We start from the raw sequence: 24,288 nt of genomic DNA, 5'->3' as shown, positions 1-24,288 counted from the left end.
TAGACTAGAACAACTTTTCTTGAAACAACTTTTTATTTTTTCTGGAGTATATAAATATCTTGTTCCTTCAGTTGCTTATATTTCTGTTATATTTGTTTTAAATCATTCCCAAACTCCCAGGGTAAATCTGGGTGAATATATTTGAGTGCATCAGGGATTCTATGGCCTTCATGTCTTGGCACATCCCTGGGCCTCAGTACTCAGCACCGTTGTGGACTGGATGCTGCGCACCGGCACGGGGCTCACATCCCATCTCCTGCACCTTGTCCTGGGTGGCCGGTGCCTTTGTTGAGCTGGCTCCCCTGTTGCCTGGATCCCATGTGTTCCTGTTTATTGGTTTTCTCTATCATTTTACCCCACTTTGCCTAGTAGTATCCTGAGAAAGGAGTATGGAAAGTAAATGACTGAACCTCTAAACATCTGAAGTGTCTTTAGGCCACATTCCTCCTTATTCACAGTGACTTCATATAGAATCTGTGTTGGAAATACTTTTCCTCAGGATTTGGAGGCATTGCTTCAGTGTCTCCCAGCCTCCAGGCCTGTGTTTGTTGCCTGTTGAAGTTTTCCAGGTCTCTTCTTCTCCACCTGCTTTCTGAAATTCCACTGTAATTTGTTGGTGTGAGTCAGATTTCATCTACTGTAGTGAGAAGTTGGTTAGGCCTTTCAAAATATGAATTTGTACCTGTAAACTCTGAGAAGTATTCTTGAAATTGTTTTTTATCATTTACTACTCTACATTTTTTTGAAGTTACATCATGAACTCGTTGGAATCCCATGACTGATAGGGCTAAAGGTCTTCTCTCCTGCTTGCCATCACTTTCCCATTTGTACTACTTAGGGGAACTGCAGCTTTAATCTTCCAAGTCATCCACTGAATTATTCATTTCTGTGAATAATTTTTAATTTCCAAGAGCTCCTGCTTGTTCTATGATTGTACATAGTTGTATATGATTCTTTTGTTTCCTATGCCATATATCTTTACATCCTGTAGATGTTGTTGATACAGTGGTCAGGGCCTGTTGGGTTTCCTGCTTTCTGCTTTGATGCCCATGAACTCGGTCCTCACAGCACTCAGCTCAGTGGTGATTCACGTTCATCTTCGGCATTTCTGCTCAGTGCCCGTCTCCCTCGGGACAGTGCTGGTGTCACATGGCCAGGGTCTTACTCTTGCTCATTTCTTTACCTCCAGAGTCTGGCTGATCCGGATCCACTGGAAGCCTTGAAATATATGCTGCAAAATGGATTTACTGTGGTTTGAGTAGGAAAATCACATTGCCAGTTGACATCCTCCTGAGCTCTGAGCCTAGTGGTCTCCTGTCACAGAACATTCTGGAACATTCCAAGAGTTCACTTGTGTGGCGTGCAGATCATACCCACCACCTGATAGACAAGGAACCAAGGGGAGATGCATCAACAAGGCCTCTGAGAGAAAACCCCTCAGGGATCAATCCCTGCTCCACCACCTCCTAAGCCTCTGTGAGTCTTCCTGTCCCTGTCTGTACAAAGGGATCACATGCTGGGTGCCTCATGGGTTTGCCTGGGTGATTGAATTTGACCCTCTAAAGGAAAGAAAAGTGTTGCTGATAGGAATTTTTAATCTGTTTATACTTTTATTGCTGGGAATTGTTTTTAAGATCTTCTATTGTTACAAAAGTAATTCATTACAGGAAAAAACCATATATAATCAAAAGAAATTTTTAAGTATTTATCTTAGAGACAATTAATAGTCTTTTCATACCCTTTTCTATCCATCAATGTGTATAATTTTTTTGTAAAAATTAAATGTATCATACATATTTGTGGAAGCACATTCCCTAGCAATAAACACATGTATTTAGTAATAAAAACATAGCTAATTAAAAAAAAAATTTGACCCTCTATGCATATCACATGGTATTGATCCCTGAGTCATAGTAAGTGGTCCATTATTCATTGTTACCATCAGTACACTGATTATAGCATTAATATAAGTTCCATTCTTTGATTTTATAAATGATAATTCAAGAAACATTCTTGAATATATACTTTTGAGAAAATGTGTGATTATCTGCTTAGGATAAATTCCTAAAATAGAATTTGTGTTAAATTGTCAGCACATTTAATTGTTGAGACATTTTGCAAAGTTGCCCTTTAGAAATGTCATACCCATTTTCAATCCTTTCACTTTTTTATGACAGAGTATTTTCCCTACCCTTTTACTTTCATCACTTACTTTCATCTTTGCCAAGCTAAAAGATTTTAATTTTTATCCTCATTTCTTATTCCACATTTTCAGTTGTTTTTTTTTTTAAATAATTATTTTTTATTGAAGGGTAGTTGACACACAGTATTACATTACATGAGTTTCAAGTGTACAACACAGTGGTAGAACATTTATATACATAATTCTAGGTTCCAGCTATCACCCTACCAGGCTGTTACAATATCTTGACTATATTCCTTATGCTATACATTACATCCTGGTTACTAATTTATTTTACCATTGGAAGTCTGTCTTTTTTTTTTTTTTTTTTTTTTTTTTGTGAGGGCATCTCTCATATTTATTGATCAAATGGTTGTTAACGACAATAAAATTCTGTATAGGGGAGTCAATGCTCAATGCACAATCATTAATCCACCCCAAGCCTAATTTTTGTCAGTCTCCAATCTTCTGAGGCATAACAAACAAGTTTTTACATGTAGAACAAATTCTTACATAATGAATAAGTTACATAGTGAACAGTACAAGGGCAGTCATCACAGAAACTTTCGGTTTTGCTCATGCATTATGAACTATAAACAGTCAGTTCAAATATGAATACTCATTTGGTTTTTATACTTGATTTATATGTGGATACCACATTTCTCTCTTTATTATTATTATTTTTAATAAAATGCTGAAGTGGTAGGTAGATACAAGATAAAGGTAGAAAACATAGTTTAGTGTTGTAAGAGAGCAAATGTAGATGATCAGGTGTGTGCCTGTAGACTATGTGTTAATCCGAGCTAGACAAGGGTAATAAAACATCCACGTATGCAGAAGATTTCTCTCAGAACGGGGGGGTGAGGTTCTAAGCCTCACCTCTGTTGATCCCCAATTTCTCACCTGATGGCCCCCCTGCGACTGTGCCTGTCTTAGGTTGTTCCTCCCTTGAGGAATCTTACCCGTCTCTGGCTAACCAGTCATCTTCCGGGGCCATACAGGGAAATGTGAAGTTGGTAAGTGAGAGGGAAGCCTTATTGTTTGAAAAGGTTAGCTTTTTACTTCTTTGCATATTTATGCCCTGTGGCTTCTATGCCCAGCATTTGTCTTGAGGTATCTTTACCACTTGGAAGAATTATGATACTCGGTAAATTTGATATGAGGCACGAATTCTATTTAAGGGTTGTAATTAGGAAGGAAGAAGAAAAGCTATAGAAGTAGCAGGCAGAAGAAAACATGGGAAGATTGATTATTTCTTTGATATATCTTCTTGTAGAGTAACTTCAGCATGTATAGGTTTTAAGCTACTACTTAAATTGCACACACACATTAACATAATAGGAGTATAGTTACATAACCAAAGCATATCTGTAATTACCAGCCATCTGCAGTGAAACCAAGAAAACCAGTTAGGCACCTTAGGCATTTGTGAAAACTTATCTATGATATGGTGGATATTGTCCAACTGAACTTGAACAGTCTGAGAGAAATCAGACAAATTAAAACAACCCATTCCTGGGGACTGTTCACATGCCATATGTTCTTTTAACAGTAAATAGTTTGTAGTTGTAAGACTTTGGAGTGCTACAATTTGCACTTCTCCAAATTCTTGGTTGAGTTCCAACAGTATAGATCCAGTCCAATTTTGTTGTTTTACTGTATGCACAGGCCAGCTTAGATATCTCCTTCCTCATTCCCATGGCAAGTCCAGGAACTGGTGGGATGAGTGCATCTACACCTGTGGCAGTGCGTGGATCTTTGTTGGGGTTTTTTGATGATCATCTTCTGGCATGAGTCTTCCAGAGAGTGCAGATGTTGGAAGTTCTTTTTCATATCGTATCTTAGTTCATTTTCGGGGTAGCCCAATTAGGCTTTGATCCTCTGTATAAACACAAACAGACCCTTTGCCTACACTTTTATATGCCCTTTATACCCTTGTGTAGAACTCGTTGGAGATTACCACACAGGAACTGCCCTTTTTTTTTTTTTTTTGCTATCACTAATCTACACTTATATGATGAATATTATGTTTACTAGGCTCTCCCCTATACCAGGTCTCCCCTATAAACCCCTTTACAGTCACTGTCCATCAGCATAGCAAAATGTTGTAGAATCACTACTTGCCTTCTCTGTGTTGTACAGCCCTCCCTTTTCTCCTACCCCCCCATGCATGTTAATCTTAATACCCCCCTACTTCTCCCCCCCTTATCCCTCCCTACCCACCCATCCTCCCCAGTCCCTTTCCCTTTGGTACCTGTTAGTCCATTCTTGAGTTCTGTGATTCTGCTGCTGTTTTGTTCCTTCAGTTTTTCCTTTGTTCTTATATTCCACAGATAAGTGAAATCATTTGGTATTTCTCTTTCTCCGCTTGGCTTGTTTCACTGAGCATAATACCCTCCAGCTCCATCCATGTTGCTGCAAATGATTGGATTTGCCCTTTTCTTATGGCTGAGTAGTATTCCATTGTGTATATGTACCACATCTTCTTTATCCATTCATCTATTGATGGACATTTAGGTTGCTTCCAATTCTTGGCTACTGTAAATAGTGCTGCAATAAACATAGGGGTGCATCTGTCTTTCTCAAACTTGATTGCTGCGTTCTTAGGGTAAATTCCTAGGAGTGGAATTCCTGGGTCAAATGGTAAGTCTGTTTTGAGCATTTTGAGGAACCTCCATACTGCTTTCCACAATGGTTGAACTAACTTACATTCCCACCAGCAGTGTAGGAGGGTTCCCCTTTCTCCACAGCCTCGCCAACATTTGTTGTTGTTTGTCTTTTGGATGGCAGCCATCCTTACTGGTGTGAGGTGATACCTCATTGTAGTTTTAATTTGCATTTCTCTGATAATTAGCGATGTGGAGCATCTTTTCATGTGTCTGTTGGCCATCTGTATTTCTTTTTTGGAGAACTGTCTGTTCAGTTCCTCTGCCCATTTTTTAATTGGGTTATTTGTTTTTTGTTTGTTGAGGCGTGAGAGCTCCTTATATATTCTGGATGTCAAGCCTTTATCGGATGTGTCATTTTCAAATATATTCTCCCATACTGTAGGGATCCTTCTTGTTCTATTGATGGTGTCTTTTGCTGTACAGAAGCTTTTCAGCTTAATATAGTCCCACTTACTCATTTTTGCTGTTGTTTTCCTTGCCCGGGGAGATATGTTCAAGAAGAGGTCACTCATGTTTATGTCTAAGAGGTTTTCGCCTATGTTTTCTTCCAAGAGTTTAATGGTTTCATGGCTTACATTCAGGTCTTTGATCCATTTTGAGTTTACTTTTGTATATGGGGTTAGACGATGGTCCAGTTTCATTCTCCTACATGTAGCTGTCCAGTTTTGCCAGCACCACCTGTTGAAGAGACTGTCATTTCGCCATTGTATGTCCATGGCTCCTTTATCAAATATTAATTGACCATATATGTCTGGGTTAATGTCTGGATTCTCTAGTCTGTTCCATTGGTCTGTGGCTCTGCTCTTGTGCCAGTACCAAATTGTCTTGATTACTATGGCTTTATAGTAGAGCTTGAAGTTGGGGAGTGAGATCCCCCCTACTTTATTCTTCTTTCTCAGGATTGCTTTGGCTATTCGGGGTCTTTGGTGTTTCCATATGAATTTTTGAATTATTTGTTCCAGTTCATTGAAGAATGTTGCTGGTAGTTTCATAGGGATTGCATCCAATCTGTATATTGCTTTGGGCAGGATGGCCATTTTGACGATATTAATTCTTCCTAGCCACGAGCATGGGATGAGTTTCCATCTGTTAGTGTCCCCTTTAATTTCTCTTAAGAGTGACTTGTAGTTTTCAGAGTATAAGTCTTTCACTTCTTTGGTTAGGTTTATTCCTAGGTATTTTATTTTTTTTGGTGCAATTGTGAATGGAGTTGTTTTCCTGATTTCTCTTTCTGTTGGTTCATTGTTAGTATATAGGAAAGCCACAGATTTCTGTGTGTTGATTTTGTATCCTGCAACTTTGCTGTATTCCGATATCAGTTCTAGTAGTTTTGGGGTGGAGTCTTTAGGGTTTTTTATGTACAGTATCATGTCATCTGCAAATAGTGACAGTTTAACTTCTTCTTTACCAATCTGTATTCCTTGTATTTCTTTATTTTGTCTGATTGCCGTGGCTAGGACCTCCAGTACTATGTTAAATAACAGTGGAGAGAGTGGGCATCCCTGTCTAGTTCCCGATCTCAGAGGAAATGCTTTCAGCTTCTCACTGTTCAATATAACGTTGGCTGTGGGTTTATCATAGATGGCCTTTATTATGTTGAGGTACTTGCCCTCTATTCCCATTTTGCTGAGAGTTTTTAACATGAATGGATGTTGAACTTTGTCAAATGCTTTTTCAGCATCTATGGAGATGATCATGTGGTTTTTGTCTTTCTTTTTGTTGATGTGGTGGATGATGTTGATGGACTTTCGAATGTTGTACCATCCTTGCATCCCTGGAATGAATCCCACTTGGTCATGGTGTATGATCCTTTTGATATATTTTTGAATTCGGTTTGCTAATATTTTGTTGAGTATTTTTGCATCTACGTTCATCAGGGATATTGGTCTGTAGTTTTCTTTTTTGGTGGGGTCTTTGCCTGGTTTTGGTATTAGGGTGATGTTAGCTTCATAGAATGAGTTTGGGAGTATCCCCTCCTCCTCTATTTTTTGGAAAACTTTAAAGAGAATGGGTATTATGTCTTCCCTGTATGTCTGATAAAATTCCGAGGTAAATCCATCTGGCCCGGGGGTTTTGTTCTTTGGTAGTTTTTTGATTACCTCTTCAATTTCGTTGCTGGTAATTGGTCTGTTTAGATTTTCTGTTTCTTCCTGGGTCAATCTTGGAAGGTTATATTTTTCTAGGAAGTTGTCCATTTCTCCTAGGTTTCCCAGCTTGTTAGCATATAGGTTTTCATAGTATTCTCCAATAATTCTTTGCATTTCCGTGGGGTCCGTCGTGATTTTTCCTTTCTCGTTTCTGATACTGTTGATTTGTGTTGACTCTCTTTTCTTCTTAATAAGTCTGGCTAGAGGCTTATCTATTTTGTTTATTTTCTCGAAGAACCAGCTCTTGGTTTCATTGATTTTTGCTATTGTTTTATTCTTCTCAATTTTATTTATTTCTTCTCTGATCTTTATTATGTCCCTCCTTCTGCTGACCTTAGGCCTCATCTGTTCTTCTTTGTCCAATTTCGATAATTGTGACATTAGACCATTCATTTGGGATTGTTCTTCCTTTTTTAAATATGCTTGGATTGCTATATACTTTCCTCTTAAGACTGCTTTTGCTGTGTCCCACAGAAGTTGGGGCTTAGTGTTGTTGTTGTCATTTGTTTCCATATATTGCTGGATCTCCATTTTGATTTGGTCATTGATCCATTGATTATTTAGGAGCATGTTGTTTAGCCTCCATGTGTTTGTGAGCCTCTTTGCTTTCTTTGTACAGTTTATTTCTAGTTTTATGCCTTTGTGGTCTGAAAAGTTGGTTGGTAGGATTTCAATCTTTTGGAATTTTCTGAGGCTCTTTTTGTGGCCTAGTATGTGGTCTATTCTGGAGAATGTTCCATGTGCACTTGAGAAGAATGTATATCCCGCTGCTTTTGGATGTAGAGTTCTATAGATGTCTATTAGGTCCATCTGCTCTACTGTGTTGTTCAGTGCTTCCGTGTCCTTACTTATTTTCTGCCCAGTGGATCTATCCTTTGGGGTGAGTGGTGTGTTGAAGTCTCCTAGAATGAATGCATTGCAGTCTATATCCCCCTTTAGTTCTGTTAGTATTTGTTTCACATATGCTGGTGCTCCTGTGTTGGGTGCATATATATTTAGAATGGTTATATCCTCTTGTTTGACTGAGCCCTTTATCATTATGTAGTGTCCTTCTTTATCTCTTGTTACTTTCTTTGTTTTGAAGTCTATTTTGTCTGATATTAGTACTGCAACCCCTGCTTTCTTCTCACTGTTGTTTGCTTGAAATATGTTTTTCCATCCCTTGACTTTTAGTCTGTACATGTCTTTGGGTTTGAGGTGAGTTTCTTGTAAGCAGCATATAGATGGGTCTTGCTTTTTTATCCATTCTGTTACTCTGTGTCTTTTGATTGGTGCATTCAACCCATTAACATTTAGGGTGACTATTGAAAGATATGTACTTATTGCCATTGCAGGCTTTAAATTCGTGGTTACCAAAGGTTCAAGGTTAGCCTCTTTAGTATCTTACTGCCTAACTTAGCTCGCTTATTGAGCTGTTATATACACTGTCTGGAGATTCTTTTCTTCTCTCCCTTCTTGTTCCTCCTCCTCGATTCTTCATATGTTGGGTGTTTTGTGCTGTTCTCCTTCTTGGAGTGCTCCCATCTAGAGCAGTCCCTGTAAGATGTTCTGTAGAGGTGGTTTGTGGAAAGCAAATTCCCTCAGCTTTTGTTTGTCTGGGAATTGTTTAATCCCACCATCATATTTGAATGATAGTCGTGCTGGATACAGTATCCTAGGTTCAAGGCCCTTCTGTTTCATTGTATTAAATATATCATGCCATTCTCTTCTGGCCTGTAGGGTTTCTGTTGAGAAATCTGACGTTAGCCTGATGGGTTTTCCTTTATAGGTGACCTTTTTCTCTCTAGCTGCCTTTAACACTCTTTCCTTGTCCTTGATCTTTGCCATTTTAATTATTATGTGTCTTGGTGTTGCCCTTCTTGGATCCTTTCTGTTGGGGGTTCTGTGTATTTCCGTGGTCTGTTCGATTACTTCCTCCCCCAGTGTGGGGAAGTTTTCAGCAATTATTTCTTCTAAGATACTTTCCATCTGTTTTCCTCTCTCTTCTTCTTCTGGAACCCCTATAATACGGATATTGTTCTTTTTGGATTGGTCACACAGTTCTCTTAATATTGTTTCATTCCTGGAGATCCTTTTGTCTCTCTCTATGTCAGCTTCTATGCGTTCCTGTTCTCTGATTTCAATTCCATCAATGGCCTCTTGCATTCTATCCATTCTGCTTATAAACCCTTCCAGAGTTTGTTTCATTTCTGCGATCTCCTTTCTGGCATCTGTGATCTCTTTCCGGACTTCATCCCATTTTTCTTGCGTATTTCTCTGCATCTCTGTCAGCATGTTTATGATTCTTATTTTGAATTCTTTGTCAGGAAGACTGGTTAGGTCTGTCTCCTTCTCTGGTGTTGTCTCTGTGATCTTTGTCTGCCTGTAGCTTTGCCTTTTCATGGTGATAGGAATAGTCTGCAGAGCTGGGACGAGTGATGGCTGGAAGGACTTCCTTTCTTGTTGGTTTGTGGCCCTCCTCTCCTGGGAGAACAGCGACCTCTAGTGGCTTGTGCTGCGCAGCTGCGCGCAGACAGGGTTTCTGCTTCCTGCCCGGCTGCTATGGAGTTAATCTCCGCTGTTGCTGTGGGCGTGGCCTGGCTCGGGCAGCTACTCCAAAATGGTGGAGTCGCGTTGGAGCAGGAGCTGCTGGGAGGCTATTTATCTCCGTAAGGGGCCTCCCTGCTCCCTGCAGCCCAGGGGTTAGGGTGCCCAGAGATCCCGGATTCCCTACCTCTGGATTAAGTGACCCGCCCTGCCCCTTTAAGACTTCCAAAAAGCACCCGCCAAAACAAAACAACGACCACAAAAAAAAACAAGAAAAAAATTTTTTTATTTAAAAAAAAAAAAAAGTGGTCGTTCGTTTTTCTTTATTCTCCGGTGCCAGCCTCAGGCCTCTGCTCACCGGTCTTTCTGCCCTGTTTCCCTAGTATTGGGGTCCCTGTCCCTTTAAGACTTCCAAAAAGCGCTCGCCAAAACAAAGCAGCAAAAAGTTCAAAAAAAAAAAAAATGGTCGCGCGCTTTTCTTATGTCCTCTGTCGCCCAGCCTCCAGTGCCTGCTCACTGTTCTTGCTGCCCTGTTTTCCCAGTATCGAGGGCCCTGCACTCTGGCCCGGATGGCTGGGGCTGGGTGTTCGGCAGCCCTGGGCTCCGTCTCCCTCCCGCTCTGCCTGCTCTTCTCCCGCCGGGAGCTGGGGGGAGGGGAGCTCGGCTCCCGCAGGCCGGGGCTTGTATCTTACCCCCTTCGCGAGGCGCTGGGTTCTCTCAGGTGCGGATGTGGTCTGGATATTGTCCTGTGTCCTCTGGTCTTTATTCTAGGAAGGGTTGTCTTTGTTATATTTTCATAGATATATGTTGTTTTGGGAGGAGATTTCCGCTGCTCTACTCACGCCGCCATCTTCCGCCCCTCTCTCAGTTTTGTTTATATCTATTTACTACTAATATATTTATTTGACATTTTATTTCTTCTTTTCCCAATTGTTTTCTAGTAAGTAAACATAGTTTAATTATTTTTAGTTAGGTTGTAGTTAATTTAAAATATTGAATTTAAGGAAAAAGACAAGGCAGTCCCCAGTATCAAGAAATGGTCTGACACAGTTCATTAGAAGATGGCCTGATGCCCACCCCTTGGCCATGTCATTCTCCTGTGGGACATAAATCATCTCACAGAGCATTAACATCAGACCAGAACACTCTGAGACCTCAACAAAGTGAGACAAAACACTACCACTACATCGTTTTGTCTAAGCATACATAAAAACTAACACACTGTGCAGTCCACAAAATACTGGACATCTCCCTGGTGCTGAACGACATGAACGATGGCTGTATTTGACAGTTACCGATTTATGTCCGCTCTAGTCAGCCCTGTCTACATTAAGCTCTATTGAGATGCCCAGAGAACTTCCTCCTCTTCTGGACAGCACCCAATCTGGAGTGAGCCCCATCTTCCACAGACCAGCCCCAAATCACCCATCCAAAGCCCGAATCCTGTAGATGTTCCAATACCTTTACACTAAGACTTCTGAGGTCCCTTGCTGTGCTGTCTGCAGGACTGCAAGTAATAAATCCAACATGTCTCCTGGTGGTCTCAGTGATGAATATTGAAGCATGTCACTCATTAGTTTGTCAACATTTTTTTACATGTCTTTTAGTTTGATTATGGGTGTGGTTTGTATCTTTGTGAGTGTGTGGCTGACATACAGAAATTTTAACTTTTTCTTTATGGTGTTTCATCTTAGGTTCATTCTTAGAGAATTCTTTATTCCATAAGCATAAAATTTTCATGTTTATTTTCATCCAATAGAAATAAAGAGGAAGAGGCTCCAAGGGTGAAAGGAAACAGAGAGAACTGGTTAAATTTGGGGGAAAGAAAGGGGAGGAGCAATAGGTTAAGAATTTAAGGTACAGAATTCTAAGATTTACATCTTCTGCTTGATACCATTACAAGTATGTCTACAGAGCCTAGAAAGTATTAGATATATGTTGTGTTCAATAAATACCCTCCCTTGAGCTGGGTGAAGTCTTACGGGCCTGCTTAGTTTCAGCAGGTTAACGGAAACAGCACCAAGAGTCCCAATAAACACAAGCATTAGCTCCATGATGGGTATTTTTTAACACTTATGCCCTAGATGTGATAAATCATGTTTGGCTGATGTCTGTACACTGTAGTTGGTAAAATGCATCTTAATTAAACTTTAATAGGCATGTATTCTAAGGATTTATATAGAAATATGTTAGATAAATCCATGACTTCCATGTGAAGATATTTCAGTATCTATCAAGCTTTGATTTATGCAGTATCTTCTTTGAAGAAGAGACTGAACACTAAGAACATTCTAGATATGCACTATATGGCAGCTACCAACCATATATGGTTATTTGAATTCTCATTAAATAAATACAATTAAAAATTCAGCTGCTTAGTGCACAAGCATTAGCCACATTTCAAGTGCTCAATAGCCACAGTGGTTACCCTGTGGTCAGTGCAGATATAGAACAATTCCTTCACCTCAGAACGTTCTATGGGGCAAGACTGCTCTTCATGCTTTGTGGGCCTCAAGTCAGATGTATCAGGGCCATGTAAAATAAAAGGGCCAATTCAACAGGCACATGAAAAATGCTTCATATCATTAATCATCAGAGAAATGAAAATTAAAACCACAATGAGATATCACCCCACACCAGTTAGGATAGCCAACATCCAAAAGACAAGCAACAAAAAATGCTGGTGAGGATGCAGAGAAAGGGAAACCCTCCTGCACTGCTGGTGGGAATGTAAATTACTTCAACCATTGTGGAAAGCAATATGGAGGTCCCTCAAAAAACTAAAAATAGAAATACCATTTGACCCAGGAATTCCACTGTTTGGAATTTACCCAAATAATACAAGTTCTCAGATTCAAAAGACATATGCACCCCTATGTTTATCGCAGCAGTATTTACAATAGCCAAGATATGGAAGCAACCTAAATGTCCATCAGTAGATGAATGGATAAAGAAGATGTGGTACATATACACAATGGAATATCATTCAGCCATAAGAAAAAAACAAATCCTACCATTTGCAACAACATGGATGGAGCTAGAGGGTATTATGCTCAGTGAAATAAGCCAGGTGGAGAAAGACAAGTACCAAATGATTTCACATATCTGTGGAATATAACAACAAAGCAAAAACTGAAGGAACAAAACAGCAGCATACTCACAGAACCCAAGAAGGGACTAACAGTTACCAAAGGGAAAGGGGCTGGGGAGGATGGGTGGCAAGGGAGGGATAAGGGGATTAAGGGGTATTATCATTAGCACACATAATATAGGGGGGGCATGAGGAAGGCAGTACAGCACAGAGAAGGCAAGTAGTGACTCTATAGCATCTTACTATGCTGATGGACAGTGACTGTAATGGGGTATGTGGTGAGGACTTGATAATGGGGGAAATGTATTACCACAATGTTGCTCATGTGAAACCTGAGCATAAGGTTGTATATTAATGAAACCTTAATTTAAAAAAATGAAAGGGCCAATATTGTGTCACTAACAGACTGTCAGACTTCTCTCTGGAATATGAATACATATTAAGCTGGTGGAGAACAAAACCAAAGGAGGTTATCAGTAAGTCTGGTGTCTTCAAACATAAAGTGTTTCCAAGTCCCTCCATCTCCTTTCCCAAACTGAGAATCCTCCCTGGCATCAACGGGTAAGCTCTCCTCTGGAGGTGCCCAGGGAGGGCAAAGCTCTAAACTAAGCTGGAGGGCAGGGAGTCCAGCTCAGGGAAAGGAATGTTGGTCAGGGAAGAGGAGGCTCAGGTGGTGGCCAGTGGGAGACTCCCTGGTTTATCACGAACAGCAGTTCTCAAAGTATGGTCTGTGGACCCCTTGAACTCACTGCCACCCTTTCATGGAATCCATGAGGTTAAAACTATTCTCATAGTATTACTTAGACTTTGTCTTTTCACTATGTTGACATTTGCACCGAGGTAAACTGAGCACAAATGGAGGCTATGGGTCAAAACTGCAATGCTGGTTATTCTTCACCCCCACTTACTTGCATTGAAAAACAAAAATAAAAAGTTTCACTTTAAAACGTCCTGGTTAAAGCATTAAAAGTTATCTTTACTAAATTATACTCAAATCTGTACTTTCAAATTTTATGTGATGTGGGATGTACACATAAAGCACTTCTGCTACATTCCAAAGTACTAAGTCCCAAGGAAAATAATCTGTACAGATGAAACAAGCTTCTTTTTTAATGGATACCATTTATTTGAAGGAAGGAACAACACAGAAACTGTAATTATTAAGACTTGGATATTTAGTGGACAGTTCCTTGAAAATGAACACCGGCCTGTCCCTTCAAGAAAATCAACTGACATATGACAACTGACAGTACTTGTTGCCTTGATAAAATGTACACTGAAGAGAAAAATCAAAATTTTGCAAAACTTGTGTCCCACCAATAAGTCTGACAGCTTCTCAGTACTGACACACTTTTCTATTGGGATCTGTGGTAACATGAGACAAATGTGATTTTTTTTTGATAATTTGATTCCACTATCATCAACACTGGCAGATCTACATAACTTAGTGAAACAACACACTACTTCAAAATAATCATGCATTAGTAGAAGATACACTCAATGTGCAAGGTATGCCTATGGATTTTAATATAAAAGGAAATACTTAATGATACTGTTTCAGGTTCCACTTTGCAAATAACCTTTGAGAAAGGACTTGTATATTCTAACTTAGTGTCAAAAATGAATATCAACAATTATTTGAAAAGGTTATTAAAACTACTTTTACATATTTGAGTGAGATTGTATATTTTCCATATATTTCAATCAAAGTAACAAATTAAATGCAGACGCAAATATAAACATACATAAATCTAATGAAACAGACGACAGACTTGCAAAAATGTAAAACGTAAACAGATCCACTCTTCTCACTACTGTGTTAATTTGGGAAAACAGTTATTTTTCACAAAAACATTTGTTAACATGCAATGAGTTATAGATATTACCTCAAATGAATTAATAAAATTTCTTTAACTGTTTAATTCCTACTATAGTAATCCTGACAGATGCAACCCCCATAAAATATAAGCCCAAACCCCAGGGTTTCACTTCTGCCGCTCACAACCTGTGTCAGGTCCTCCCGCCTGGATGCTAGTGACGCGAGGCCCCTTCGCACTCCCATTGCGTGTCCGGTTTCCAGACAAGCCAATCAGCGTCACCGCCGTTGGATTAGAAAGTCTCCATGGACCCGCTGGGACTAAGCTTCTCCCCACACGGCGAGGGTCTGGGCCATGACACCCCGAGCTCTCCTCCTGCTGCTGTCGGGGGCCCTGGCCCTGACCCAGACTTGGGGGGGTGAGTGCGGGGTCTCTGCTGGGAGGAGCGAGGGGACCGCCCGGAAGGGGGCGCAGGACCCCCGGGGAAGGCGCTTCTACGCCGCCCCACGGCCCGTCCCCAACCTCCGCACCGCCCTATCCCCCTCTGTTCCCTCGTCCCTCCCCGGCACCCGCCTCTACCCTCCGTCGGGTCTCCCGAGCCCCGAACCCCTCCCCGCCAGACCCCACCCACTGGGACCCGGGACTCGAGCGGGGAGGAGGGTCGGCCCGGGTCTCAGCCCCTCCGCGCCCGCAGGCTCCCACTCCCTGAGGTATTTCGGTACCGCCGTGTCCCGGCCCGGCCGCGGGGAGCCCCGCTTCGTCGCCGTGGGTTACGTGGACGACACGCAGTTTGTGAGGTTCGACAGCGATGCCGCGAGTCCGAGGATGGAGCCCCGCGCGCGGTGGGTGGAGCAGGAGGGGCCGGAGTATTGGGACCGGGAGACGCGGATCGCCAAGGGTCACGAACAGAATTTCCAAGTGGGGCTGAACAACCTGCGCAGCTACTACAACCAGAGCGAGGCCGGTGAGCGACGCGGGCCCGGGTACAGGGCACGACCCCTCCCCAAGTCCGGCTGAGGTCGCCCCCAGGCTGCAGGACGCGCCTGGCCCCGTGCCTGCCAGGGAAGACGCCGGAGGGACCTTTACCCGGTTTCATTTTCAGTTTACTCTCAGGCACTGCGGGTGGCGGGGCGGGGCTTTGTGGGCGGGGCTAACCTAGGGGGCGGGGCCAGAGTCTCACACCCTCCAGAAGATGTGTGGATGCGACCTGGCGCCGAACGGGAGCCTCCTCCGCGGGTATTTCCAGTCAGCCTACGACGGCACCGATTACCTTACCCTGAACGAGGACCTGAGCTCCTGGACCGCGGCGGACACGTCGGCTCAGATCGCCCGGCGCAAGTGGGAGGTGGGCCGTGAAGCGAAGAGTCAAAGGAACTACTTAGAAGGAAGGTGCGTGGAGTGGCTGCGCAGGTACCTGGAGATCGGAAAGGAGACGCTGCAGCGCGCAGGTACGAGGGGCGGCGGGCCTCCCCAATCTCCCTTCGGGCTGGGCTGGCCTCCCACAGCAAGAGAAATTGACTCGGTGTCAGAGCCCCGCCCCTGCCGTGGGTGGGGAGAGAGACAGTCCCCTATTCATACTCTGCCCTAGAGAGTGACTCGCCCTGAGGGCCCGCCTTTCTCTAAAGAACTATTTTCGCATCCTTCCCGAGGTGGAGGCGGAGACATCCCGAAATAATCCGTCAGAGGAGGTCCCTGTCACCCTTACAGTCATCCTGGGAACCATTCCTTGCTCTCTCAAGGCCTTGATCATAGCCTGAGAACATCTTAGGAGGTCTGACTCCCGCTTTTCTGAGCGATTCATCTCCACCCCTATCAGGACCATTAGTGTGTTTTCCTACTTACAGACCCCGACCCTCCAACCTGGTCTCTAACCGCCATTCTAGAACTTCCCAAGGACTAGTAGATTATCCCAGATCCCTGAGTCCTGGCTGCTATGCTTCCTTCCATAGTAACCAGTTGTCCTGTCTATCCTCAGGGTGGGCACAGGAATGTGGTTGCAGTAGCCCATGAAGAGAGAATAAAGTGTGAATTTTCTTATTCTTCCTCCTTAGAACCCCCCAAAAGACACGTGAGCCACCACCCCTTCTCTGACGGTGAGGTCAGCCTGAGGTGCTGGGCCCTGGGCTTCTACCCTGCAGAGATCACCCTGACCTGGCTGCGTGATGGGGACGATCTGACCCAGGACACAGAGCTTGTGGAGACCAGGCCTTCAGGGGACGGAACCTTCCAGAAGTGGGCGGCTGTGGTGGTGCCTTCTGGGGAGGAGCAGAGATACACATGCCACATGCAGCATGAGGGGCTGCCTGAGCCCATCACCCTGAGATGGGGTGAGGAGGGGTGAGGGGTGGAGCCCTTCTCAGAGAGCAGAGCCCTGTGGAGACTTCAGCAAGGTCAGGACTCAAACCTGAGGTCAGGCCTTCACCTTCCCTTCCCTCCCCAGAGCCACCTCAGCCCACCATCTCCCTCGTGGGCCTCATTGCCGGCCTGGTCCTATTTGTGGTCACTGGAACTGCAGTGGCTGGAGCTGTGATGTGGAGGAAGAAACGCTCAGGTAGGGAAGGGGGGTGTTTCTGAGTGCTCCTGGCCCACTGGGGGGCTCAAGCCCTGGGTGGAAGTTTGTCCTGCCTGTTAGTGGGAAATGCCACCCACACCCCTGTGCTTGCCCAGACTGGAGCTGAGGGCTGACACTGGCTCCTGTAAAGCACATGTGAAAATGAAGGATGGATTTTCCCCTTAATGTATGTGGCCATGGGGATGGAATTCCTAGCAGGCCAAGGTCAGAGGGAAGGTCCCTGCTGAGGACAGATTCCAGGAGGGCAGGTGGTCCAGTCCCCACCACACCTCCTTTCTCCCTGTTTCCTGATCCTGTCCTGGGTCTGTAGTAGCAGTTCTGGAAACTTCCCTGTGGTCCAGGGCTATCAAGTCCCACTAGGACCTCATGGCCCTGCCTCCTCCCTGCCTCTCATGGGGTGTTTTCTTCCCACAGGAGGAAAAGGAGGGAGCTATGCTCAGGCTGCAAGTAAGTATGGAGGGGGTGGTCCCTGAGCCCCTTGGGGGTATAGATGGGAGCCCATTGGGGAGCTCACAGTCCCCATAATGCCTCCTTTACTGTCATCTCCCATGGGCTCTGACCTCGTCCTGTTCTGTCCCATACCAGGTGGGGACAGTGACCAGGGCTCTGATGTGTCTCTCACGGCTGCTAAAGGTGAGACCCTGGAGGTCTGAGGTGGGAGGGGTTGGGGCAGAGGAGACACACTGGGTGATGGGGACTCTGAGTGGACAGTGTGAGCATGGGGTGGGCTAGGAGAATGTCTCCCTTAGGTGACTGCCTTGAATTTGTTCATTCTCTCACAGTGTGAGGCGGCTGCCTTGTGGGGACTGGGTGATGCAAGATTTGTTCGTGTTCCTCTGTGTGACATCGAGATCCCCTGCCTCTTTCTGCGAAGAGCATCTGAATGGGTCTATGTTCCTATTGGCATAATGTGGGGAGGTGGGAAGACTGGCCCCCCCTGCCTCCCCACACAGACTGGGTTCTCTTCCCTGATGGACTGTCCTGTTCCAGCAGAGGCAAGGCTGGGCCTTGCTTTCACATCATGTTGGGCTGAGTAGTGATGTCTACCTTCCTTAGGGAAAATGAGAATATGGTATGCATTTGTTTTTTCTACTAATTATCAAGGGGTTGATGGGGTAATAAAGGAGAAGATTGCTGATATTGAGAGAAGAAACAAATTTTAAGCACTGAGTCCAAAATCCGTGTGTTTGCTGCATTGAGTCTGTTGTGAGTGTGGACAGGAGAGGCCGCGGGGAGCCCAACATGGACGGGGCCTGTGCCCTGTGGGCTCAGTGCATCATGGGCTCTGATGTCCCTCCTCAGCTGGGTCATCTCTGCTCCTTTGCCTTTGTCCTTTAAGTAGAACTTTGTCCCAACAGGACCTGTGATCACAAGGATTCAGACATCATCCAGGCCTTGCCCTGTGTCCCCGACCATGAGCAGGAGGGCTTTGTGTCACCAAGTCAGGCAAGAGCATGGCCTGGGTCCCACCCTCAGCCCCCATGTTTTGAGTGTTTATTCATTTTGTCTTTGTTTCTGTAGAGGATTGTGCCTGTTCTTGTTTTGTGTATGAGTTCATGTCTTATTTTCCTCTGGATGGTGCCCCCATCCCTGACAGCCAGGAGTCATTTGGCCTGTCATTGTCCCCACAAGTCTCAGGATGACCCCTGTGCACAGGATACTCTAGAGTATCAAAAAGTGAATATTGAGATCAATCATTCTTTCCCTCCTTCTAGGGCTTCTTTATGGAATTTTCTATCTTTCCCCCACCTTTTTTAGTTAGAGGAGGGATCAGATTCTAAGTGTGTCATTCTTATTAAATTGTAAGTATGGAGGGGGTGGTCCCTGAGCCCCTTTGGGACCAGGGAAGTTCCTATCTTCGCTGCCTTATGTCTAGTGATTCCTGGTGCTGCCTCTGATCCAAACTCGGGGTTGTAGAGGCTAATATAGATTTATATTTGGTAGGAAAATAGGACCCATGGGCTAAGGCACATCTTTTCTAAACAGCAAACTATAACTGCTGGGCTGTGCAGGAGGGTTGGTGTGAGGGGAGGAGATGGTGCAAGTGGGGAGCAGCACTGGTGAGGAAAGCACAGGCGGCACTGAGGTCAGTGTAAGTGGACATTGTGCCGTATCTGCCACCAAACAGCTGTGACCTGCAGTCACATTTAGTAAAGATATTTCTTGATTTAGGGAGGTGCTCTATATGGACCATTCATTCAACTATTTGTTATGTGCCAGATAATAGTACATACACATACTGACACACACATAATAGGGTACCTCAAAGTAAAACTGCAAGTTGTGTGTAGCCCATGTTCTTGCAGGAAGGAGTAGAGTATATCAATAAACATAAAATAGGAGCAATGTTTATATTAGAAGCTGGTTAAGTGATTTGAGGCAGGTGGCCCATAATATAAGTATGGGGAGAGGGAAGATGGCTATTGTTTTAGGGTGGTCAGTGTGAGCCCTACTGGCAATGTGACCTGTAAGTGAAGATTTGAAGGATAATGGAATGCCCATGAGGGTGTCTGGGGCAAGTTCTTCCCAGGCAGGGAACTTCCATTGCAAATGGTCTGGGACAGGAGTGTGTCCTGTGTCAAGGAAGGGCGAGGAGGCCACTGTGCTACAGCAGAGAGCAACTGAGACGAGTCCTGTGTCCGGCCACATCATGTGGGCCTTAGGGTATTAGCAGGGCCTTGACTTTTTTCTGAGTAAGATGTGGAGTTAGAGACAATTTTGACCAGAATATTGACCTTGTATGACTTAAAAGCTTCAGCCTGGCTGCTGTGCAGAAACGAGAAGCGAAGGGAGATGAGCAGTCGGGAAAACTGTAGGAAACCAGTGCAGGGCTCCAGGCTGGAGAGGCTGTGTCTGGGGTGTGAGCATGAGAATTATGGGAAGTGATTGGATTCTGGATATAATTAAAGATGAACTTTGCAGCACTTCCTGATGGATTTAATCTGGGTTGCAAGAAGGAGGAAACTAGGACATGCACAATTTCAGACGCTACAGGGAGAAATGTGGATGCCTTCATGGAAATGGGGAGGACTCTAGAAGGGGCCTGCTTGAGGAAGTGGCATCATAAGCATCCAATTTAGGAAATGCTGAAACTGAGACGTCTGTTAGAAATACAGGTGAGGTTGGCAGTTGGATACACAGTGATGTTTAGAAGGAATGTCTTGGATGGTGAAATAAATTTTGGAGGTGATGCCATAGAAGTGATACATAAGGCCTTGGGCACAGATGAGGTCACCAGGGGTTGTGGGATAGAAGAGAAAGGAACAAGGACTGACCCCTGCACCCCTGGTGCTGAGCAGTCTGATCAGACCACATGCCCTAGGCAGACTCAAAATCTAGCATCATGTGCAGAAGGCATGTAGAGCAGGGAGACCCAAAACTTTAGTGTCACAGGAGTCCCCTGGACATCCCATTAAGATCCAGACCATCTTTGTAGAGTGTGAGATTCTGGATTTGTAATAAGGCTGGTGTTGCTGCTGGTCTACAGGTCACAATTCAGCAAAAAAGACATAAGGATGGCCAACAGGCACATGAAAAAATGCTCCACATCCCTAACCATCAGGGAAATGCAAATCAAAACCACAGAGATATATCACCTCACACCAGTCAGAATAGCCACTATCCAAAAGACAAGAAATAACAAGTGTTGGTGAGGATGTGGAGATAAGGAAACCCTCCTACACTGTTCGTGGGAATGTTAATTGGTTCAGCCACTGTGGAAAGCAGTATGGAGGTTCCTCAGAAAACTAAAAATTGAAATACCATTTGAACCAGTAATTTTATTTCTGGGAATTTATCTGAAAAAATGAAGTCCCTGATTCAAAAAGATATATGCAGCACATTATTTACAATAACCTAGTTATGGGAGCAACCCAGTGTCCATCAGTAGGTAAGTAGATAAAGAAGAGGTGGTACATGTACACAATGGAATATTATTTGGCCATTAAAAAGAAATCCTGCCATTTATGACAACATGGATGGGTTTAGAGGGTATTATGCTAAGTGAAATAAGGCAGGTGGAAAAGACAAATACCGTATGATTTCACTTATATGTGGAATCTAAAAATAAAACAAAATGAACAAAACAGCAATAGACTGTCATAGATAACTGAGAAAAGTTACCATTGGGAGGGTGTGTGGTGGGTGGGTGAATTAGGTGAAGGGGATAAAGAAGCACAAAATCTCAATCATAATATAAATTAGTCACAGGGACGAAGTTACAGCATAGAGAATGGTGGATAGTTCTGTAACATCTTTCTATGTTTATAGTAACTACTAGTTGGGGTGAGTAAATGTATTGTTGGGGTGAGTAAATTACTTATTGTTGAATCACTTATGTTTTATATGTGAATATAACATTATATATCAACTATTCTTCAATAAAAAAGTCAATCAACATATGAAAAAAGGTAGGCTAGGATTCCCAAATGACTGTGCGTTGGCTCACCTGCAGGGCTTCTGGAATAAGTGATTCCTGGTCCCAGGCCCAACATTCTAAGAAGGTGGATCTGGGGAGAGGCCTGAGTTTTTTTTACTAGTCCACAAGCAATCCTGGGGCTCAATCAGATTCGAAACCACTAAGGTCAGAAATCAGAGAGCATTCAGGGTGGGAAGGGTCATAAATTCATATTAAATTTTTTTTTCCTGGGAAGAAAAAGGCAAGACATATGCTGGGAGATACATGTTATTTTACCTACCAGGGAAAAGCCAGGTGGACCATTGAAGTGCTTAGCAGCTCAGTCTAAGGAAATTCTCTGAGAAGCTGAGAGTATAGATTTTAGATATTCTCAACACAAAAAAGAAACTATAAACTATGCAGTGACTCAGGTATTAGCTAGCTCTATGGTGGCAATCATTTTGGAAAATATAAATGTACCAAATCCACAGGTTGTACACCTTAAAGGTACACAACGTTACACGTCAAGGATACAGCAATAAAGCTGGAAAGATATCTCTGAAGCCTTCCTTTCTGAAACTATTGCATGCATGGATTTCTCAGTCCTTGGTGTAAACAACAGATTCCGAGTTGTCCTAATTGAAACATAAGTGAATATACATATAGTTAAAGCGACGGAGGAAGGAAGAGAGAGAACTGGGGCCTTGTTTTATTTCAGGGAGTACAGAAATAAAACAGTCTTGAGGCTACACAGCCAGAAACAGAATCCACTACCTGGTGCCACCTAAATAGCAGGAGTAAAAAATGATGGGCATTCCATTTCCAATAATATGGTAGAGTAGGCTTTAAGGATGTCTCTTTACAAAAAAACAGCTAAACAGGTAAAATATAAAAAGCATTCAAAGTGTAGTAGAACAATGAAGAGAATATTCATTAGGCCAAAATATAAATGTGGGTAATAAGCCAGAAAGAAAAGTTGCTTTGATCAACTGGGTATTTGCCAAATTTAGAAAAAGCCTACCTTTTATTTCTCAGGCTCATAAGCTGTAATAGACAGGAAATAATGTCCAGAGCTTACCTGTGTGGGAGCATGAGAGACAACCCTCTCTGTGAATGTGCGGAACCAAGATTCATATCCTCAGAGTAAGGGAGAAAGAAAGCAAAATCTGCTCCATCCTGGAATATATGAGTACTCTAAGGGAATTTGCCTTTGGGGCACAAAAAGTGAGCAAACAACTATCTCTGAGAACTTAACAACCATGAGCTGCGCTCCTGACAGATGTAGCCAAAATTTGCTTTGCCATTTTGGGCCAAAAGAACTTCAGGTCATGAATTTATAATGGTTCTGGATTGGTGATGACCCAAAAATTGTAAGAAAATATAAAAATCTCTAGAGATAACTCTATATAACCTAAGTATCCAAAAGGTTACCCAAATAAATGCATAAAGAAAAATAAAGCAATCTCAACCAACAGCAGAGGAAAACATAAAGACTAGAGTGGAAATTGATGAAATAATAGAGAATACATGAAGTTAATTAAATTTGGTCCTTTATAACATCAAAATTGACAAATCTTCAACTAGACTCACTAGAAAGGAAAAAGAAGACAAATACTAATCTCATCAATTAAATGACATTATGAATAGCCATGCAGAAATAATACTGTGAACAATTACGTGCCAGGAAATTAGATAATTTAGGTAAAACAATCCAATTGATAGAAAGATACAAAGCACTAATGGTGACTCCGAAGAAATGGACAGTCTAAAAATGCCTCTAAAAGACTGAATCAGTTACACAAACCAGTCACAAAAAATCCCATACCTGAATGACTCACTGGTGAAATCTATGATATATTTAAAGAAATAATAACAATGCTTTACAAACTCTTCCCAGAAAAATGAGACAGGTAGCACTACCCAAGTCATCTATGTGGCCAGTATTCACATATCATACACACAAATCTATCACATACAAAAAATATACAGGCCAATATCTTGTGAATATAGATGAAAAAATCCTTAAGAAAACAGCAAAGCTGATCCAGAACTTACAAAAAGATTTATAAAGTGTGAACAAGTGAAAGTTATTCCAGGAATGCAAGACTGGTTTAACATTCAAATCAATTAAGGTAATACACCATATTAAAATAATTTTTAAAACTATATGCTTATCTCAACAAAAGGAGAACAAGAATTTAACAAAATTGGACACACTTTCATGAAAAGAGCACCCAGAAAATGAGTATTAGAAGGAAATGTCCTCAGTTTGGTTATAGGCATTTATGAAAACCCTAAAGCTAGCATCATGCTTAATGGCAAGAGACTGGTTGTTTTCTTCCTCAATCAGGAAGAACTTAAGGATGTCCAGTCTCACCATTGTTCACTGTGCAGGAGGTTCTAACAAGAGCTGCTGAGCAATAAAAAGAGATTAAATGAATCTAGATTGGAAAGAAGTAAAACTATTTGTTCGCAGATGACATGATCATATAAATAGAAAATCCTAAAGAATCCACTAAAAAGCTATTAGAACTAATAAGTTCAGCAAGATTGCAAGATGTGTGGTCAATATAGAAAAATTGATTATATTTCTACACACTTGCAATAAACATACCAAGAATGAAATTTGAGAAAGCAATTCCATTTGCAGTAGCATCAAAGGAAATAAAAATATGAACATGTTAATAAAAGAAATACAAAATTCATACTCTGAATACCATAAGCATTGGTGAAAGAACTTAAAAAACAACAAGGCACATGGAAAATGTTCCTTGATCAGAAGCCTTAATAACGTTAATATGGCAATAGTGCCCAAACTGATATACACATTCAATCTCACTATCACACCTAACTGACTTCTTTGCAAGACTTAATGAACTGATTCTAAA

General features: G+C 42.6%; 1 protein-coding gene and 1 long non-coding RNA gene across 4 annotated transcripts in view; one reads left to right on the top strand and one right to left on the bottom strand.

Annotated features, from left to right (window-relative positions):
- LOC118924134 (patr class I histocompatibility antigen, A-126 alpha chain-like) overlaps nt 1–21,955 on the top strand; it is a 35,651-nt gene extending 13,696 nt beyond the window's left edge. The window contains exons 1-8 of one of the 3 annotated variants that reach the window (XM_057493765.1): nt 14,719–14,850; nt 15,127–15,396; nt 15,605–15,880; nt 16,484–16,759; nt 16,873–16,983; nt 17,419–17,451; nt 17,590–17,637; nt 17,877–21,955. In XM_057493765.1, the coding sequence (XP_057349748.1) occupies nt 14,787–14,850; nt 15,127–15,396; nt 15,605–15,880; nt 16,484–16,759; nt 16,873–16,983; nt 17,419–17,451; nt 17,590–17,637; nt 17,877–17,887 (1,089 nt within the window). In that variant the 5' untranslated portion in view covers nt 14,719–14,786 and the 3' untranslated portion in view covers nt 17,888–21,955. Of the gene's footprint in view, nt 1–14,718; nt 14,851–15,126; nt 15,397–15,604; nt 15,881–16,483; nt 16,760–16,872; nt 16,984–17,418; nt 17,452–17,589; nt 17,638–17,786 lie in introns of those variants that run through there. The other 2 variants (XM_057493766.1, XM_057493764.1) reach the window with 2 other exon arrangements.
- Nucleotides 15–15,151, bottom strand: LOC118924138 (uncharacterized). The gene is made up of 2 exons (XR_005029466.2): nt 14,621–15,151; nt 15–1,380 (listed from the first exon to the last, which is right to left on the bottom strand). It is a non-coding gene; the product is annotated as an uncharacterized LOC118924138 (long non-coding RNA).
- Nucleotides 21,956–24,288: the final 2,333 nt, after the last annotated feature.

Source organism: Manis pentadactyla, chromosome 16, assembly GCF_030020395.1.
Source record: "Manis pentadactyla isolate mManPen7 chromosome 16, mManPen7.hap1, whole genome shotgun sequence".
In the NCBI taxonomy this organism is placed as follows: Eukaryota; Metazoa; Chordata; class Mammalia; order Pholidota; family Manidae; genus Manis; species Manis pentadactyla.
The sequence above is the reverse complement of the archived record's forward strand: the minus strand, read 5'-3'. Positions and strand labels throughout refer to the sequence as shown.